The sequence below is a fragment of the Sciurus carolinensis genome, chromosome 2, assembly GCF_902686445.1.
Source record: "Sciurus carolinensis chromosome 2, mSciCar1.2, whole genome shotgun sequence".
Lineage (NCBI taxonomy): Eukaryota > Metazoa > Chordata > Mammalia > Rodentia > Sciuridae > Sciurus > Sciurus carolinensis.
Window position 1 is genome coordinate 162,472,457 of NC_062214.1, and position 22,201 is coordinate 162,494,657.

Genomic DNA, 22,201 nt, shown 5'->3' on the forward strand with positions numbered 1-22,201 from the left:
AAAAATTAAATATCTATATGCTTCCACTCAGAAATTTCTGATTCATTTGTTTTTCCTGCTGGATCAACACACAAGGGATCTTTTTCCTGATTTCATTTTGTTCTGACCTAGTTTATCATGTTTACCAGGTAGTAACAGCACTTCTCATCATCTGAATTCCCTGTGTATCATGTTTCCTACAGCCTCTATGCTGACCAATGTGTTCTCTGCTGCTGACCCATCTTTCTCTCAAGTTCTGTGGCTCAGCTACCCCTAAGCTCCCAGGAATCAAGCTCCCTACAGCTCCCAAAGTCCACACAAATGCACACAGAGCTCAGTTCTACGATTTGGATTCTTAGTGGGAGCATCTTTTCCCTCTGTTTATTCTTTCTAGGAAACTTGTATTCCTTCTTTTCAGACAGAAGGCCTTCTATAATGGACTCTGCCTTTCCTGCCTCATGGTTTACTTTTTTAAAAAATCACATAGCCAGTTCATGAATTCCCAGAAAATTAAATTACCTTCAGAGAGCATGCTGATGGTCTTGAAAATAAAGAACATTATTAAGTCCTCTCAGTCATTCTGCACACCATCATCTTAAAGGATTAAATTGCAATTTTCAGACTTCTATGCTCTCTTACTCCCAAGTCACCACTAGTGCAGTTCATTATGCTTAAGCTCCATTTTATTTTTGTGACATTGTACAATTTACTAAAAACTTGCTAACATTCAATTGCTTCATGTCAGTGAGTCTCCAGGATGTGCACAATGCAATGAAGGCATACCAACGAGACAGAAGATGCATTCTTTACCATCACAGAATTTGTAAATCAGTTACACAAATGAAATTATTGCAACTAAGATAATAATATCCCACCAGACTGGCAGAAATCTATAATTCATTAATGTCTCTTTTCCAATTTACTTCTTATAACCAACTTCTGATCTAAGACAGACATTCATTTTCCTTTTCCCAATACGGAAACTGAGAAGGGTAACTATCCCAAAGTCTTATGACAAAATATGCCCTAGAAAAATCTAAGAACCCCAGATCATCCACTAACTGTTATAGTGCTCTTGAACAACAAAGCAAAATTATGTTAACTATATTAACTGCACACATGTACATGAGTGAAGATGAAATAATGATGAAGGTATTAATCAGGGCTGCTTAGGAATGATGCAGGAAGGCTACCAGAATGAGGAACCTGCATGCTAATGGATACTAATGAGCCCATCTACAGAATCCAAACCAGAAAAACAGCCAAGAATGCACTGAATATAGTGTGAGCAAAGAATCTGACAAACATGCAGGTAAAACTAAATGGGTATTGACAAATTTGCTTGCTATGCCAAGCTAATATTTTAAATTTTAAATATTTAAAATTTTTAACCTTTTTCAGAGGGTAAATTTAAAAGAAACAAACATACCTTTAAAATCTGGATGTAGACAGAATCTAATGAATTATTATGATTTCTTTTCCCATAATTTTTAAACTAACAATTATGTCTATGATATCAGAATATAATGTCTATATTCAACTCTTGAAGAAAACAATTTTAATATCATTAGAGTTGACTGAATGTAGAAGTTTTATGGAAAAAGTCACCAAAGAAAAGTTTTGATCTGCCTCCCAATACACATCAGCAATGATGACAATGTAGCAGAAAATTTTTCATCTAAGCAGTCTAACGTGGACATGGCAAAATCTTCAGTAAAATTAATTTAGTAAGGTTATTATTATGGAAGCATTTTAATAATAAAGATATTCTGTATTGACCCATAGTTCATATTGAGATTATATTCTATATTGAGATTATTCATTGAATCCTAATAGCTTGGTGTACCGACTTATAAATAACCCACTCTGTTTTAAAATAAATTGTGGGATTCTTATTCATTGAAATTCTGAGAGATTCTAGATAAGGATTTTTTTTTTTTTGAGACAGAGTTTTGCCATGCTATCCAGTCTGAGCTCAAACTTAGAATCTTCCAGTCTCAACTTTTCACGATACAGATTTGTTAACATGAAAAATGTTCACAATATACGGATAAAACACCCACTCTTAAGTTCAAGATTAAGAACCTATAAATGAAGTAGACTTTTTAAGATACTGTATATTTTAAGTACTTCTAGTTGCACTAATAGAGCAGACCCTTGAATTAGACCAGACATCAGAAGTCATCCAATAAGTTGCTACCCACAAATGTATTCAGACAAAACAAAGCAAAAGCAGAAACCAAAATGGCAAAAATTCAAGAATTGCTCTTCCATGAAAATTTCTTCATCTCTATGTTAAATCCAGCACTGATACCATATATATCTGGCGGGGATAAGTCAGTAAAATCTATGGATGTACAGAGTTTTAAAATGCTGCAGTTAAAAAAAAAATACATATCTATCATTTGTTTGTTTGTTTTTGTACCAGGGATTGAACTCAGGGGTGCTTAACCATTAAGCCACATTCCCAGTCCATATACATCATCTTTTAACCCATTGTCTGGTTTGTAAACTATATTCGACTCCAAATGCTGCCATTTTACTTCTCTCCTACCTCCTCCAACCAGCTCCATACATAGTCGCTGTGGATGAAAATCAAGTGTAACTTAGAGCAAGGTAATCACATTTAACTTATAGCAACATAACTTACAGGACGAAGATTGAAAGTGGGAGGCTAAAAAGATGTTTATATTATCAGTGGAATTCTTTTATCCTGATTTTTTTCAAAACATATGGTGCACTAAATAAACAAAACTAAAACACTTACCTCATCCACATTTTCAAAGGCATTGATGATGTCATAAGGTAAACAAGACAGCAGATCGATCACAAACCAAGTTTTCAGATAGTTCATTCTTATGAGCTTAGGGTCAGAAATGACCTCACCACCGGGCCCCACGAAAGTTGTGTGAAAATTTAATACGATATCAACCAGAAAAATAACGTCCACCACACTGTCCAGCACCAGCCAGGCTATGTTGTTCTGCTTCGTTTTGAAAGAAACGTTGTAAGGAACCATAATGGCGGTGTAGAAGGTAAGAATTAAAATCACCCAGTCCCAAGTAGTTTTAAAAGCACAATAGTGTAAAATAATGTGTGGTGGTGTCTTTGGCGCTTCTTGTTTATACTGAGGAAGGATATCTGATCCCAGCTGAAGGACCTAAAAGAGAAAAAATGTATATGTGAATTAACTGGATGTCCCCACCACCTGTTTGTCACCACTCTGGGTTTTAAGGATAGTCATGCTCCATAGTTTCATCTCCCTCTTCTGAGTTGCCCTAAAGTTTGTTCAGTGGAAGCCACTCCAAGTCCAACCTCTCTACAAAAGTGGATTTATCTACTGTTCCATCTGCTTTGCTCTCCAATAGCCAAGATTGGTCCCCAACACTGCTGGATTACACTCCTGGGAGAGTTGCCTGGACACCCATTCTGCAAGCCTGCCTGGAATTGGGTGGCTCTCAGTGACTGTCTGACAGCTATTTGTGTGACTCACTATTCTCCATTCTTCACACATACTTAGCACCCGAGGAAACACATGTTCAGTTCTGATGGCCTCAGTGAACCCCAGGCACTGCTGGCGATCTTGCTGTTGAGTGACACATAGCAAGGGCCCTGATGACTAGCACCGTGGTATAACAGGTTGTGTTATACCCTGTTTTTTTTGTTGTTGTTGTTTTTCCCCCTTTTTCTCCCTTAAACCAGCACTTGAAAAGTATTGTCTCTATAGTCAGATGCAAGTTCTCTTTAGGGAAAAAAAAAATAATACTAAATACCCAGATTTGCTCCTTCATGCCTCTTTAACAAATGGAAAAAATTTCAGTGCAAGGTTATGTGAATCTGATTAGAGAAGGAGACGAAGAGAAAAAGCAGATAACAGAGCAAGATTACAGGTTTGGGCACCCTTGGCCAAAGCTAACAAATATAGGATTTAGCATGACCTTCTTGAACCTGCAACATAGAAATTGCAAAAAAGAGTTGATCAAAAACCTTTGCTTCATGCCATCAATAAAGCTAAGGACAGTGTATAAGTTAAGAGTTTGATAAGAGGGAATTTGTTAAATGTTACCAACAGACTTTGTCCATCTTATGTAACCAATTATTCAGTATCTCTAGAACTAATGAAAACCAAGAGGTATTGAGTCCAAAAGTTCAAAGCATAAAATCATAAATACATTAAAATTTAAATATAGGAATAGATATAAACAAAAATACTCATTAGCATGTAACTCTATGGGTTATATGCCACGAAGCCAAACAAATGCACAGGCATCTTTTGAAACTTGGGAGAGTGCCCTACTTTCTCTCGTACATAGAACTTACATAACTGAAAACTGTATAACATCCACTTTGCTATTTTCAATATGAAAAACACCAGTGGCATTCTCTTCTGTTGTGCATAATAATTATTATTTTGGGAGATTAGAAGAACTATTTTTAAGGACGGTTTATGTTTTTACCTACATTTTCAGTGCCCCAGGCCTATTTTTCCCATAAGATCTTAAATTACTCAGCAGCAAATGACCCTCCCAAAAATGTAAGCCTCACGTTGGGATAGACTATTATATATAAAGTATCATACCTAATCATGGCCTCTCCTTCACCTTTCAAACACTGATCCATCAGCTCCAATTGCATTGTGTGAAACATGAAAATTTCCATCATAGTCAACATTAGTATTTTACCATCTGTATCTACACAGACTATAGTCTGAGCACAAAGAAATCAGAGTTGGGAAATAAGAACAAACTCAGCACCACAGGACATTACCACCTCCTTGGGACCTTAACCTTCTTGCCTTGTTGCATCCCATCCTCCCATTAAGAAACAAATAAAAATAATATTTTATAACTACAGTGGTTTACACTAATATCATATATTCACCTTTTTTACTTAAATGTTCATTTTTCCTTCTGTTGTTGATAGAAACTAAAGTATTTTGTGAGTTACTAAAAGTGTCATGGGCCCTCGATGCTTTTCCTACTGTGTTGATGAATAAGTAAGTGCCTGGAAACAGGTAAACCCTCTCCTGTGGAGAAAGAAGGGGATCATCCCCTGTCCAGTGTGTCTTAAGTCTGGCTACACACCAGAATCATGTGAGGATGTTTCAGGGAGTGTAGCACGGGTGCACACCCAGACCCCACCCCAAAGAATGTTCCAGTTTGGTCTTGTGTAGGTTCTCTGAAAATCTGTATTTTCCCAAACCTTTCGGGTAATGACAAGGTTCAGCTCAAGGTAAAATCTTCTGTCTCTTTAGATATTCCTGACTCAGTCCTTCAGATAGTGACTAGCACATGTGAAGTGCTCCCCAAATGTTAGAGGGAGAGAAGGATGGGGAGGACTAACAGGAGGAGGAAGGGGCTAAGAGATGGAGGAGGAGGAGGACAACAACAAAAAGGTACACAAGTATTTGGCTTTGATTGTCCTCATGTGCAAATCACTGCTTTAATCTCAGTTGTGTTACCAGGCTTGGCCACAGAGCAGTAACAACTCTTCCTCTTCGTTGTTATTTCATTGGCACTTTCAGAAGCAGTGAGCCCTAGGTGGAAGGAGGATGAAAACACATTTCCTGACGTATTTCTATACCAACACACACACATTCTTCCTCTTAGAGGCTCTGGGAGTGCTGACTTTTGGGAGTCGGGCTCTACCAAGGCAAGGGTGAGGTGCCATTCAGCCCAGGCAGCACACATGCGAAGCAGGGGAAGGCAGTCAGCAGGATGTCAGGCATGTGGGAAATTAATTAACTGCTTACATAGAGTCTGGAACCTCTGAAACTCCTAACTTCAGAGATCGGGTTGAATTGAGATCAGATTTACTTGACTTGGGAAAAGGAAAAAAAGCCTGAAATTCCAGAGCAAAACCAGACACTTGACGATAGGAGTCTTGGAGTCTAATTGGAAAAGCAGCTTTCTTGTGCTTCCTTGGTGTTTCTTCAGGGTCCGGTTTAGGAACTCTAGGAGCACATGTGGTGGACCACAGACTAAAAATCGCTATTGAAAACCTTGTTATTTCTGTGTGTTCTCCAAACACAAGCTTAAAACCTGACAAAAAGTAATTTTGTAACAGAACTAGGTTTATGAATTAGAGATGACCAACTGAAAATACTAATAATCAAAAGGCAAAACAACAACAACAAAAAAAAATCAGATGGGAACAAACAGGAATCAAAGTTTCTCAAAAGTAAAAAAAAAAAAAAAATGATGAGATCTCAAGGGAAATAAACTTTCCATTCAAGGTAGTTTCTTTAAAATAATCCCCTATCACCTGTTCTTGTCATGCTGTGTAAGAGAGAAAAGAAAATCTTTGAATAAAGTGTAGAGTTGGGACTTGAGCTCAGACCAACTTCCTGGGAGAGGAAGCGGGCTGGAGATTGAGTTCAATCACATGGTCAATGACATATTAAGTGTGCCTGAGCAATGAAGATCCAATAAAATCTCTGGATATAAAAGTTCAGTGCATCTTCTTAGTTGGTGAACACACTGATGTGCCAAGAAAGTGACACCTTTCTCTATAAGAAGGCATGCAAGCTCTGCATTTAAGGTTCTCCCTGGCCTTTGTGTATGTCCTTTATAATAAAATTGTAATCATTAAAAAAAAGACCCAGAAGCAATCATGACCATGACATTGAACAGTTAAACACACTCCTCCTCCTCAGTCTAATTTCTAGAAAAAAACAAATGGACAACTCAAGGCAGAAGAGGATGTAGCTTCAAAACCAAGCGGTACTTGAGAACAGGCACTATTAAAAAGGAAGTTGTATATAATTGCTTTAAATCTTATACTAACTGCATATCATCTTTTTAAATATTATGGATATTAGTTAACGTTTAGTTATGTTATGACTTACTTTAATTTTAAAAAACTTGTCTTTACCTCAAAGTACTAAACTTACCCCAAGCTAACAATGTTATTTAGAGCAGAAAACTATAATGAGTCTCTTGGTTAGCTATGGGCTAACAAAAATTGCACAGCTCTCTAAATTCAGGGACCATATTTTACTTCCTAACTCTCTGCAAACCAGATTTCATATTAACAACTAGATAGGAGAGTTGCCCTAGAGTGCTTCAGCTCAGTTTCTCTGGCAGAGTAAATTGATAAGCGTGCATTTAACGTTATCTTTGTACTCTATGGTAAGTTACCTTAGAATATTTTTTGAGTGCCTGCTATGTGCTCAGCATAGCTTAGGTACAGCAATTATCATCTTGGCATCTATCATGCCAGTAAAATAAGTGATAATTACAGGAGACATATGACAAGAAAGCTGTTAGCTGTCTAGGACTCCCACCCTCATCCCTCTTCTCTCTGGTCTTCACACACTCTCTCAGGGTAACACTGTCCTATGACTTTAAATCCATTTCTATGAGGATGACAGAAAGGTCTACAACTCAAACCCAAATATCCCTCCAGACTGCCAGACCCACAAATTCCACTGCCCTTTAGGCATCTCCACTTAGATCTCCAACGGGAACTTCACAATTAATCCATCCAAAACTATACTCCACATAGTTGTCCTTGACTCATGCCCTTGTTTTCACACTCAGTTCTAGTCTATCTACAAATATGTCAGGCTGGGAATGTAGCTCAGTGGCAGAGTGCTTGCCTACGAAGCATGGGACCCTGGGTTCAGTCCCCAGTACCAAAAGAAAAAGAACGTGTTGACTCCATATTTCATCTGCAATCTGCCCACTTCTGCTACCACTATCTTGCTTAGGGCCATGGTTATCCTAGTTAATTTACTCCTAGGATTTTACTACTAGAACTGCTTTCCCTACCTACCCATTCTCCACAGAATCACTAGGTCAAGCAAGGGATCTTAAACATTTTCAAATCTTGGATTCCTTAGGCAATCTGGTCAAAGCTGTGAATGATACTTCTTAGAATGTTGTTAAATTAATACAATAAAAACATGGGATTACAAAAGTAAACCGTTGGGACCAATCTCCCTTTGAGAAATTTTTCTGAGTCGCAAATGGGATCGTGTCATTTTCCTGGCATGAGACACCAACAATCATCATCTCACCGTATGCCACCCTAACCCTCCCTTCCCTAGCTGAATTCGACCCCTGAAGTCATACTCAAAGCTCTTGTACTTCCTTGGCTCATGCTGACATCCCTTTTCTACCTGCCTAGTACATATACTTTTTCCTTTAATATTCACTCAGTCCAGGTATCAGCTCACTCAGGTAGCCTCCCCTAGAGTTCCAAATCTGGGTCAATGCTACCACATGCACCCCCACTATACCCTGTCACAGGCTTTTTTACATTGTTATCAGTCTCCTCTGCTACCTCTTTCACTCTTTGATGACTGGACCCACATCTTCTTTATTTTTACATCCTTTTCGGAGAGCCACATCCAGAGCAAACCTTTAATAAGCATTCGATGTCATTGGTGGGATAAAGGAATCCCTTATCCCATTTGCTCAAAAGAAACCTCACACTCCACAGGCACCAATCACTGAGAGGTACTGAAGTACATTCCCATTTCAAAACTGAAGAGAACAAAAAGAAATATTGGGGATTTCTACACTTGTACAAGGGAAAAATTAATCACCAGATAAGCATTTGTTATATAATAACCAGAAATAGTTCTACTGTGTCACATGGGGGAAGGCAAGACAAGGTACCAGCACTACCATCTTGGGAAGCCAAGTCCGTCTCACACTTACTTCAGCTAATCTTGAATGCTTGTGGACCACCTCTGTTTTATTCATTGGCGTAAGCTGCTGCAAAACACTTCGGCTATTTGTCAAAGCCCGTGTCAATCGGGCAAATTTTGTCCAACCTTAAAACATAAGGGGAAAAAAAGTGTCAGTTTTTCATACATAATGAATAACGAATCCAAAGCTCTTGGTAACATTCAAAGGATCTCACAACCATCTAACACCGGGACAAATGAAAAATATCAATTTAAAGCATTTTATTTTGACACAGACACCACTCAACTTATATCTGAAGTGTGCCTACAAAGTAATGAGCAACTTTCAAGTATGACTTCTGTGTTTTGCCCATGTCTATCATGCATCCAAGGCAGATAGCTGTTCACAAAATTCCGTGCTCCCACTTTCATTGTTATGGATTTGTTGCTGGAAAATCACTCCCTATTTCCACTTTTCAGCATCTCCCAGTACTCCTTGCAGCTAGGAACTAGGTCCGTATTCCAAATTCTCACCAGTGGAATGTAAGCAGAAGTGACGTGTGTCATATCCATGGTGCAACTTAAGAAGCAAGTGCACACAATCTCCTCCTTATGCCAGCTGCATGCAAATGACAAAGCCCTAGGGGATGGCAAAATCATTGAATCACTGCATGGAAGAATGCCATATGCCAGCCAGGATCACTTGGCTTGGACTGATACAAAGAAGAAAAATACTTCTTTTGTGTCAAATCAATATTTTTTCTTTTATTAGCAATAATACACTATTATTGCTCTCTTATAGCAGCTAGTAGTACCCTAATAAAAATAGTCCTACAGTATATTTGTGTGCAGGTAAAAGGAAAAAGACCCATATTAACAAATCTCACATATTCTGCTTCATATCGCATACTTCCATTGTCCTTATAACAGCAAAATGTTATTTTTCTCTTAAGAACTGCAGTGATATCTAAAAATTATGTTTGAAATATGTAGAATTCTAATAATGTTTTCTGAAAGAGCAGCAGCTTCTGGGAGAAAGGAATGTGAATTTAATGGAAAAGAAATTTCTTCTGGGGCCTCAAATCGCCATTATTAAAATCATTAATTTCAAGGAATGTCAATGAGATGCAAACAAACAGAATAAAACCAACTATATTCTGAACCTACCTCAACTGTCCTTTCTGGGATCTCAAAAGCTCTCATCTATTAAAGATTTCATTAAAACTATTAGATAACTTCTGTGGTATTACCTATTGATGGGACATTTGCCAAACAACTTAAAAATGAAAAACTTCTACTGGTCCAAAGGAAAGATTTTAAAGGTATTATGAAATTTCAGATGATGTGATAAAAGGTTAAGGAAGAAATCTGGGCTTGCACCAGCCTAAGGTCACATTATACATTACTGCTATCCTTCAGGCTAATTCTGATTTCATTTCCAGTTTGAATTGTTCCCACCAATCCAGCTCCTTCTGGGTATTTAATAATTAGATTAGGAAAGAAGTAAACCACTATCAGTGATGGAAGGTCCTTCTTTCTTCTTCACTGATGGACCTCATCCTAGTGACTAGAATCAAAAAATGTTAAGTTTTGGGAATTACATACAGCCCTAAGGTTCACCCTGTACAATGTGCTAGAGACACAGAGGGATGAGAGATAGCACCAGCTTCCTAAAAACTGAGTACCCATATTAAAAAAAAAATGTAATCTCTATCACCAGCCTAGACTTTTCTTCTCTGTATCAGATCTATGTGTCTATTTGCCATTGGCCACCTCTTACTAAGATGCTCTACAGACGTCTAACGTTCAACATGTCCAAAATTCATCTCATCACCATCTTCTCCCCCATCCCCAACACCGCATCGTTCATGCATTCCTGATCTTGATCAAATGCCTCATTATATTTCAAACTGCACAAATCAGAATCTTGAAATTCACCATCCTCTTTTCACTCTTTCCTACCCACACACGCGTGTGCAGGCATGCACAAGCACATACACCCAATCATTTCTAAGCCTATAGATTTATAATTTGTCCATAAATATCTCTCAGATTGAATCTATTCCCTCCATCCTTATTATGTCACACAATGTATCATCTTTTACCTGAATTAGGTGGTAGCATCCTCAGGACCACATCCATATTGCTGACAAAGTTCTTTCTAAAGTACTAACGTGACCCTTCACCTTCCTGTTTCAACCCTTTAACAGCAGTCTGAGGCTCCTAGGATAACACTGAATATCCTTGCTATATAGACCATTTAGTTTCTGATCCCAAAGATTTGCACCATGCCCGTCTCCTGACACTTTCTCATATTATATTCCAGCCTTGCTAAAACAATAGCATAATAAATGAAAATAGATTCAAAATAAAATTAAATCTACTAGAAATTCTTTGTATATACTGCTATTGCTATCATGTCCCATGTTTCCATGTTTTTACATGTTATAACCAATCTACCTGCCCAGAATGTCTTTTCCCTTCCCCATCTGTTTAGCTAATCCTTACTGGTACCTTCAGATCAATTAAAGGATTACTTCTTTCTGGAAACTTCTTCAATCCATCCATGAGTGAGAGGTGCCTTCCTCTGTATATTTGAGGCCAGAGCAAACACACAGTCAGCATAGATAACGAATGATTGGGTCAGGAAGATGGGAGCTGATGCTAATACCTCCAAAGCACTTCCCCCTCCTCCAACCTGTTGCCAAGGTCACCTGCCTCCAGGGAACTGTTCCTCCCCACAAGGAGCTATTAATGAGTTCCCCTGGGTTACTCCTTTCCTGCCTTTCTGGGCAGCTTCTCTCTGGGTTTTTGGTCACTGGTCACAGAGGCGAGATAAGAGGAGGAGGGGGCATGAAAAGAAAAGCAACCTAAAATATATAAAAGGGGGAGGACACCCCCACTCCTCAGATACCAGCTCTGGCTCCCCTTCTCCCTCAGGGGAAGTCTGCCTCTGTTCTATCCTTTAAATAAAACTACTTTTCTGCACTTGCCTTGGCGTTTCTAGGGTGTTCGATCTTCAACGCCAGGGGAACGAGGACCTAGAATCTGATTCTCATCGCTGTTGTCATCTCTGGTCTCACATTCACGCCGTACTTTACCTACCAGACCTGCCACTAAGAACGCTGGTGCAGGTATTAACACAGTCCCTTTCACTAAACTACTGCTCATCTCTCCATACTCAGCACCAGATACAGAGCCTACCATAAAAGAGGGTATCAACAAGTAATTAAATAAATAACTGATTAATTAAATTTTTAAAATTAATTAGATTTTTGTAACATTACAAATCAGATTTAAGAATAAACATCATTTTGCTGTATTATCATAGGGTTTTGGTTTGGTTTTGCTATGTTGGCTAAAAGTGGCAAGCGTATCCTCAGATGGCAGTGATTACATTAGCCACGAGCATATTAAAGAATTACCCGATGAAAATTTCCCTGTCTTACATCAGTTGACTATTATACAGATGATTTCTAAAACCTTCCAAGACAATCTGAAGATTCACATTTCTAAGATAGGTAATGTACCCCTTTGTACAACTGAGTTGGATTAAAAGAGAAAACCATATCTACTCCATACATACAACAAAGTTTATCTAAAAATAAATTCTGAAAATAAAGAAAACATTAAAGGAATCAATTCAATGCCAGAAGGAATAATACAAATTATTAAATGATACGTGTTTTATCATTTCATAGTATCATACAGGGAAGTACATGTGTGAAGGAGGAGAAACACATCAGTGGAAATCTTACCATTCTCCAATTGTCTATTTCTAAATAAAGAACAGTAATTCCTCATTTAAACACCCCCAAAAACTTGTTAAAATATGTCTGTGCATGTATAACTTCATCAAAATAATATGTAATAGGTAATAGGTAATGATCAGAAGTAATGTGATCAAAGAATATTCTTTTTACCTTATTTTATTTTCCTAAAGAAAAAAATTTGAAGCAGTGAAAATAAAACATGTGCATTTTTTCCCCAAAGATAAAAATAGGCCTGCCATTGAGTAATAATAGAAAGAAACCCAAAGAAAAATGCAATATGAATTCATCATTCTAAAAGTATTTTCAATCAGTTTACCCTGATTGAAGGTTGGTCTCACCTTAGACTGATCTTAAACATAGAAGGAAAGAGAACTTACTAAACAGTATGACTTTTCATATTCTTTCTATCCCTGGTTACCTAGAATGGTAACTGGCACATAATGGGCATTAAATATGTTTTTGTTGAATGAATGAATGAGAAAATGAATAAAAAAGCTAAATAGGAATTAACAATATATCTGCATTTTATGTAGTTAAATTAAAATACAAAGAAGAAAATATGCTCAACTTTTAGCAGGTGTTAGCATGATTTATAACCTAAGGAAGAGCTTTGGATTGGGGAAGGTAGCAGGAGTGTAGAAGTGGGGGCTGCGGGTGGGGAGGGGGATGCTGGAAGTACTGACAACTGGGTTTTGCCTGCAAAAGGAAAACTGAGGTCCTACTAGCAGAAAAAGAAAGGCAATGGTAAATGGAGAACTGACTCACACATACTGGGGGATTAAGCAGGAGAGATTTGGAAAGGATTCATTCTTCCTGGAGAAATCAAAGCCAAAGGTAATTGTCAAAGCAAGAAATCATGTAAGAGTTTGCTATCAAAATGCTCTAGAAGATGGAGAACCAATGCAAAGCCAAGGACCGCTTTGTTTCACATTTAAAGTGATGGAAGCACTAGATCCTATCTCTGGTTAAGGCCTTCTTGCAGCCCCCAGTTCTAAACATAAGCAATTTTTCTCAAGACAGGCATTCCATGCTTCTCCCCTCACTCCATCATATACCCAAACACTTCACTAGTAGGTAGATAGGTAGGTAGAGATAGATAGATAGATAGATAGATAAAACAGAAGCCATAAGAAATACAATTGCTTTCAACTTCCCTTCTCTTCCTTCCACCTCCAGACCAAGCTGCAATGGCAGCTGGTTCTTGCCTCCACCTCTATCTCAGAGAATTAAGAATTTGCTCCTTCTTGATGATGTATATGTTCCATTCATGCACACTTCAGTTGCTTCTAGATTTTCACCATTATTAATAATGCCACACTGAACTTCCTTACGCCTATCCCTTTGTGCTCTTGAACACATCTGGAATTACTACGTTAGCAGCTAAGTGAGTTCATTTGATCTCTTACCACCCCCCAATGTACAGTCGAACTTTGAAAAAGTTGAGCAGCCACACTGTCTAGGTCAGAGAAAAAAGATGTATCAGCAGTTCTAATGTTTCCCAGGGATACATTTCCTGATCTCACCTTTATATAAACCTAACTGGTGTGACTGATTATTCAGCACAGTTTGCTAATGTTACTTAGATGTGGTCGATATGGGGTAATATGAACAGACAGCAGAATATGAAGAGCCTAATACTTGCTCTGTAAGTTGTTCATGGTATTATAAGAACATTTGTTCTCCTAAAAGCTCAGGATGCCAACTCCTTCTTAATAAAACATTAGTTTAGCTCTATTGGGTTGCAATTAACCTCTTTGTCATGGACTGCCTAATCTTAAAAATAAAAGGAAGTCACAGAGGCAGTTAAATCAATCTACTAGACTGCAACACAAGATTCTAATCTATAAGAAAAAAGCTTAGGTAAACAATTATGCTCTTGGCCAAAGAGACTACATGGTATAATTACTCATATTTCATTTGTTGTCTCCGCTCTAAAGAAAACCATTGGCTTTCATAAGAAGGTTGTTACTTTTGCAGTTATTTTTATTCTACAGGAATTTTTTGTCTCAATTATTGGCAAGAAGATGCCATAACTATTTGGCACAGGATAGTTCACACTGTAATTATCTTGGCAGTTTTGGAGTCTGTTTGAAAATACTGTACAGTATAAATGGGCAGAGATTTGGGCCATCTATTTTAGAACACATAAGGATAATCAACAGAATGTATTTCTTGGCTGTAATTTTCCCCTTGGTGTTATTATAAATAATGTATCAGATACCATTGACTGATTAGCTCAACAACATTTCCAAGACTGCAATATCAGGAACAAAAGATAACAAGAATAATTTGCCCCTTTGAATTATTATCAGTTAATTTCTTTGTTTCAAACATTACCACTCTATAAGATTGAATGTGTTCCCAACCTATGTTTAGTTATAATAGGAAGAAAAGAGAGCAGGAGATTAAGGCAGCTATCCCCCAAACATAAGTTTTCAAAGGAAAGGATGAGGCAATGTAGTACAACAGAGAGAACATGGGGATCTGAAATCAGTCATATGCTGAATGTCAGTCTCTCTAAGAGTAAAACAGAGATAATAATACTAATTTTCAAAATTGCAGGAATGAGCAATAATGATTATAAAGTTCCTGTCATAAATTAACCACTCCAGCAAAGCTGATACTTTCCCCTTTGGTGGGGTTTGCTACTTTCCATTATGCTGTAATTCAAAGGTATCATCCTCAGTTTTGTTTGGAAGAAAATGAAAAAAAATAAAAAGCTAAATGTACAATAAAGGAAATTCAATATTCCTATAAAGGTCATGAAAAGTAACTCTGGTACCCAGGCTAAGTCAAAAGCAAGTCTACTGCTTCCAAGTTCATCATATCAAATGATTTGCTCTAGATCCAAATCATTTGATATTATGGTGCTATCTTAAAGTCTCACCAAGAGACTACTTTCCAAGAGTTCCATGGTCTCCTTTATTTGGCTTGAAAAGTTGAAAAATATTATTGTGCCAAGATTTCAAAACACACTTTCCTATCATGCTAGCTCAAAGAAAGATACAGTAGAATGATAACTTACTGTATAAATATTTCATTTCTTTTGAATTTTTCATATTAAATATACAGCTCACATGAATAATAGAAAGTAGCTCCATATACACCATTCATAGTAACATTATGCAATACTCTTCCAGTAATCTGTTACACATCTGGACAGTGTGGAGGAATCTCAAAAATTTTTTTACAATGAGCTCCTCCTCTAAAACTCCTGGCACTGGAAAGAGATTTTTATTATTAATGCTTGTCACAATGGGATCTGATTTTTTTTCTATAAATTTGAAAGTACATGTCTAATGAACCCATAGTTTGAAAATCACATACTCTGAAGTTATGGAGCTTATTCATGTTTCTTTTATAAAACAATACTTCACTCAGAGACTATGCATTACAAAGTACTCTGTGATTCTACATGGAGATGCAGAGAGAAGGAGGTGGTGGCAGATAAAAGAACGATATTCATTTTAAGAAGTAAAGGTCAAACCCTCAATATGAGCACCCGTTCCCCCAATCTCACTGTAAAATGCTGACAACTTTCAACCCTTATGTGTGTGTGTGGGGGCGGGGGTTGCTGACTCCACCATTAGGTTTCAACAGGCTGAGTGGTGAGAAAGTACTGTACTTCTGTGCTTTTCTTGATTAGCTCCATTTACTTAAAGTATATGATAACAGAAAACAATATTCATCAATACAAACACAAAAGGTATTTATGTGTATATACATACATGTACACATATATAAAAATACACACACATATACATGGCGGGGCAGGGAGTGGGACATTAAAGCTTTTTACTCAGGTTGGTTGTCTGTGTGAAAGTCACAAAAATACATTTGAAGAATTTGTTGGGCCACAAGTCAAATTATCAATCATTTTGTCTTTTATCTTAAAATGTCACTTTAATGAATAGTTCACTATCACATAGTTTTCCCAGATGTTCCTTATCAAGTTGAGAAAGTTCCATTGTATTCCTATTTTTCTGAGAGTTTTTATCATGAATTGGTTTTGGAATGCTGAGCCAGTCTTGCATAGGGGTGATAAATCCCTTTTGGCTGTCATGTGTAATTTTTTATACATTGTTGTATTCAGTTTCTGTTGAAGATTCTTAGATGTATATTCATGAAAAACCTTGGATTCAATTTTTGTTGAGGAATTTTTTTTTATTGCATTCATGAAAAACATTTCTTGTAATGTCTTTTTTCTGATATTGGTAGGAGGATGGTACTGGCCTCACAGAATGAGTTAGGAAAGTTCCCTCTGCTTCCACTTTCTGAGAGAGACTTGAAGACTGGTATTATTTCTTCCCTAACTGTATACTGGATTTCACTGATGAAACTATCCATACAATAGTTATTTGGTTTTGGAAGATGATTCATTATTGATTGAAATTTTAATAAATACAGGGCAATTAAGGTTGTCTATTTTTTCTTCAGTGAGATTTTGTAGTCTGTGTTTTTCAAGGAACTCATCCATTGCGTGGTTCATAATAATCCTAGGGACAAATACTGATGGACCTTTACTCTATGATATTGATAATTTGTGTTTTCTCCCTTTTTTCTTGGTTAGCCTGGCTTGAGATTTATTACCTTTAATGATATTTACAAAGAAACATTTTTAGATTTTGGTGATTTTTCTCTGAAGTTGTCCTGTCTTCTATTTCATTGATTTTTGCCCTAAGGTCTATTATTTCTTGTCTTCAGCTTTTTTGGTTTAAAATGCTCCTCTTTGTCTAGTTTCCTAAGATAAAAGCACTGTTTTTACTGCATCCCACAACTTTGATACATTATATTTCCATGTAAGTCTAAGACTTCTTTGACCTTTGGGTCACTTAGAAACATGTTGCTTAATTTCTGAATATTTGGGGATTTTCCAGATGTCTTTCTGTTACTGATTTCTAGTTTAATTCCATTGTGGTCTGAGAATATAGATTTTAAGATTTTTATTCATTTAAATTTGTCAAAGAGTGTTTTATGACTCAGAGTGTGTTCTATCTAATGAATGCTCCATATGAAGCTGAGAAAAATATGTCTTCTCTGGCTTTTAGACAAAGCATCATGAGTTTTAAAACCAAAAAACAAGCACTATTAGAAATCTACTCCAATTAAAAAAAAAAAAGCATTTACACTTATCCTAAATTTCCCAGGTATTCATTCTATGTGTAAAGACATAGGAACCAATATATAAAGGTTGTATGGGTCCTAATTAGAATGTTTTATTTGATCTTACAGGAGATGTTTTAATACAATTTACGTTTTCAGAAACACTGACATATGAACTGTTCTATGTCATACTTTGAAATTGGCACATTGCAAAATTTCTTCTTTTATAATGCGATGCTAACCAAAAACTGAGCAGATACAATATTAATATGTGAACTCATCTGCAAGGAATAAACTGACATGATTTTTTTCTATGATTATGATTATAGTTGGAAAGCTTAGGGCTTCTGTGCCAGTTCTCTTTAAAGAAATTTTTAAAAAGGGGCAATGTTTGCCAAATGTAAAAAGGAAAACATTTCATTTTTAGTCTGCTAAGAGGTTTTTTAAAATAACATAAAAACTACTTGTAAGGATATTTGAAATTCTTCATTTACATGACACACATTTCTAATTTAAACATAATTGGAGAGAATAAATTGGGAATAAATTACATAGAAAAGAGGTAAGAGCACACACACTGTAGTTTTCTATAGTAGTCTCTCTGGATGTCACAGTTGATAAGACTCCAGTTGGGAGATTTGCATTTGGCCAGTCACTCTCTTGATGACAAAATTATACTTTACATAATCCAGCAAAAACTACTCAAGAGAAAATGTAGCAACTGAATAAATAAAAAAGTAAACCGAAAAAGTCAACTAATAAAACTCTAATTGATTTGACAAAATTCAATCAACTTATCAACACAGCCCTAGTTGGGCTTCAGCCAAATCATTCAGAACTCTATACTCTTTCAGTTCTAAGCTCACCATGGTACAAGGTGTTGAAAGTCCAATTATGCTGATTCTAAATTAATGGTGCTTTATTAAATTTTTTCCTTATATCTTATCTTAATTCCCCCTATTATGTTAGTTAACCAACTATTGTTTCAACTTTGAATAGCCATGCTATTTCCATTCAGACAAGGTGACTGAATATGACTGATTCTGGGCAATTAATAGTGTGAATGTGAAGCAAAGAAGGGCCACATACTAAAATTTTGTTTTCCAGTTAAACCAGTGAAGTTTGCTAAAATAAGAAGATATTTAAGGAATAGACTACTTCTTAAGTGCAATAATTCTTTTGACTATTACCTTTTGTTGAATCATCCTCTATCGGCTGCTTGAACAACGTAATATCCTTGAATGTGCACAGGAACAGGACAACCTTCTCATGTTCATTTCTTATTGGTGCAATTTGCATGTAAAACCAAACAGGAGTCCCTGTAACAGAGAGAGAGAGAGAGAGAGAGAGAGACAGAAGGACAATAATGTGACTCAGTCAAAGCAATGCTCTCCTGCCTTCCTTCTTCCTTCAGCTTCCAGTTGCTCTACCAGGAATTAGCACAGAAACAACAGTATGTTCAAGGCTACAAAGAACCAAAACTTTTATTTTTATGTCCAACCAGTTGTTCAAATTTAATAAACATTTTTCAACCCAAGATATCAAAATTCTAAAGTAAAGCATAGAGTCTCACTTTGCAAACCAGGCACAGGAAGGCAGTCTCACTACCTAGGTAAGGCCAGCATCACCTTTGGGTCTAGGTCCCTAAACCACTGCCAGTCTCTTGTTGATAGTCTCACCAAGTGCAATCATTCCTACATGCTTCTCTCCTCTTGTCACTTTGACAAGTGTTTCCAATTAAGAGCAACAGCCATCCCTGATGCTCTGATAAGTATTTGTCCTGGAGGAACATCTGAAATGCTGCTTATATCCCCCACGGCTCTCTCATCAGTCAGATGGAGTTATATTACACCTTCATGGTTTTGATAGCATCCCCATATCAGAGAGAGGACATCAACAACACTTCATGCCTGATGTACTCGGGCTCTACCTGAAGCCTTCAAGGCAACCTTAAAGGAATAAAAGACATGTTCCCAGCCTTTGAGAGTCTCTGCTTCCTACCCATCTCTCTCAATACATGAGGCTGTATGCTGTCACCCTTTTCTTCAAAGAATGGCTACAGTAGACCCAGGGAGAGGGTTTCAGAGCATCAAAGCCTAGGATTTGAATAAACCAGGACCTGGCATATAGCAGATAATAAACACCTATGCGTAAGAAAGGATAATTGTCCATTAAGTGATAAAACACTGAAAGAATGCTCTATCAGAATCAAAGACACATTTTTCATCATATTTTCACCAAACCACAGTACAATAAAGCCCCTCCAAATATTCTCTCTTAAAGACACAAAGTATAGGATTTGAAGAATAAAATGTGCAGCTACTAACAGTCTGCAGGTGAGAGTAGATAGCCGTAGCAACTCCAAGTGAAAACCAATTAGGAAGCATCTTCACACTCAGGTCCAAAAAAACAAAAATGTCACCCAATGCCACTGTAGAAGGGAACTTGCCATTTAGACAAGATGAAGTGACTTAACTACCAGGAGTCAGAGAATGAGAGAGAGGAGATTTCCATGGGAATACTCCATTCTGGCAACCACGTCTTTTGTAACCCCAGCAGGGCTATGGAAGGACATGGCCCTTTCTAAAATAATTGCAGGATGAGACAGAGACCTTGAAAACAATCACATCATCTCCCGCAGAGGCTTGTTCTTTGTCTTTCTGTTTCTTATTTTACCCAGCGTGTCCAAGAACTGTGAGTGATGTGAACAGTTTTACAAATAACCGGACCCAGACATCAGTGTATACATGGCCTATGGCTGTTCCAACACAGTGAGCTTGAGGCAGAGGTTCATAAACAAAGAGAAAAGGGCATAAAAATAAGTCGTTTTCCAAGGTCTGTTAGAAATCTGAACAGAAAGAGATGGTGTAACATTTCATGCCTTCCTATGAAAACAGCAACTTTTCAAATTCTAGCAGAGACAGAGCTGTCTTAAAAGCTGCTTTCAGATATCAAGGTAGTTGTTCTTTGTTTTTGTTTTTGTTTTTTTAAACTTTGCTAGCCAGAGTTCCCCAAGTAGGCTGAATATCTGCCGAGCAGCTGGAGAAATATCCTTTACATTCTGGATTTGAGGTTCAGGGGTGGGGGTCAGTGGACACTCAGCACAGGGCTTTGGTAGTGGTTACTCAGACTACTCCTGGTCATCGTAGTTCTGCCTTTGTGTACACAGAGGGCCATTCAAAATCATTACCCCAGAGCTACTATTTCTTTCCCCATAGTAGCAAGAGCCACCTGCCAATCAGAGCACTGGACCTAAACCATGAGACATACTAAATCAGGTGTCTCTGTTCCCCCATTGCAAAATGGTGTTTAACCTAATTACATAATGGAAGTGTTAGGAGGACTTGGTATTCCAGCATTCCCAAAACAGTTTCTACAGACATGAGAATTTCTCTGTTTAACATTTTTAGAAGTCACAAGAATATACTTTTTTCAGTCATGGTCAAAATCATTAACCATTACAAGGGTTTTTTTAAAGCTACTTTTAAATAGTAGAACTCCATAATAACATGAAGATGATGACTATCCTTCATAATAAAGCAAAAGACAAAAGTAAAACTCAATGCAGATGGTATTTTTAAAAAAAGACAAGAGTTTGGATCCATGGTGCTGCGGGTTCCACCTCCTACTGGCTATATGCAAATATATGTACATATGTACACATATACATATGCACATACACACATTCACACACACACACAGCCATCTGAAAAGAACCAGAGAGACCTGAACTAGGTCAGATAATAATTTAAATTCGTTAACGTCAGGTAAAATATCTAAACTGCCTTGAAAAGAGATTTTGGAACTATGAACATTAAGCTACCACGAACGTGATTTAAAGTAAGTAAACAAAACAGCAATTTTACTAAAGTACTTTTGAGAAACTCAGAAACTACAGACTCAGTTCTAATGTTGGAAAAGCAGGCAATGATTTGTTTGTCCTGTTTAAATGTCAGAGCGCATAACCTTAGTACTATGGCGTGTTCTTGACTTAGCGTTCTTTGCTAAACTTGGGCCACATATCTAAGTCATTCAAAGGCTAACAAAGCATTTCATGAAAAATGAAAGGGGTTTTGGTATATGGTTCTCCGATGAATTAACAATGTGTATTTGGAACTGATAAAAAAGACCCAGAAAGCACATTGAGACAGCCTTTGCTCTCATTGAGGAAAGAGCAGATCATTTGAAATGGATTGCTTTCTAAATGATAAGCCAGATGACATTTGGCTGTGACTTCAAACAGATATATCCCTCTGGCCTTGATTCTAAAGATGAAGTGACTATTCATTTCAAGAAAGAAGGACAATTTGAGAAAGCAACAAAAAGAGATAAAAGTAAGTGACCAAATTTAGAGACAACCTACAGATTGGGAAAAATTATTTATGAGCCATTCATTTGATAAGGGGTTAATATTCAAAACATACAAGAAACTCAAACATTTGTATAAAAAGAAAACAAATAACCTCCATTAAAAAAACGAATGAAGGACCTAAATAGAAATGTCTCAAAAGAAAACATAACAAATGGTCAATAGGTACATGGGAAAAAAATACTCAACATTACTAATCATTAGGAAAATGAAAATTAAAACCACAATAGATATCACCATCCCACCTATCAAAATGATTATTATCAAAAAGACAAAAGGTAAGTTTTAGCAAGGCCACGGAGAAAGGGAAACACTTATATACTCTTGTTGTGAATGTAAATT

At 37.0% G+C, this 22,201-nt stretch overlaps 1 protein-coding gene across 1 annotated transcript in view; it reads right to left on the bottom strand.

The window, feature by feature from the left end:
• The window catches only part of Kcnh5 (potassium voltage-gated channel subfamily H member 5), a 273,394-nt gene that overhangs the window by 212,824 nt on the left and 38,369 nt on the right, over window positions 1-22,201 (bottom strand). The window contains exons 4-6 of the mRNA XM_047541196.1: window positions 18,681-18,809; window positions 8,646-8,761; window positions 2,747-3,139 (exon numbers count right to left, since the gene is read on the bottom strand). Of these exons, the coding sequence (XP_047397152.1) occupies window positions 2,747-3,139; window positions 8,646-8,761; window positions 18,681-18,809 (638 nt within the window). The remainder of the gene's footprint in view (window positions 1-2,746; window positions 3,140-8,645; window positions 8,762-18,680; window positions 18,810-22,201) is intronic.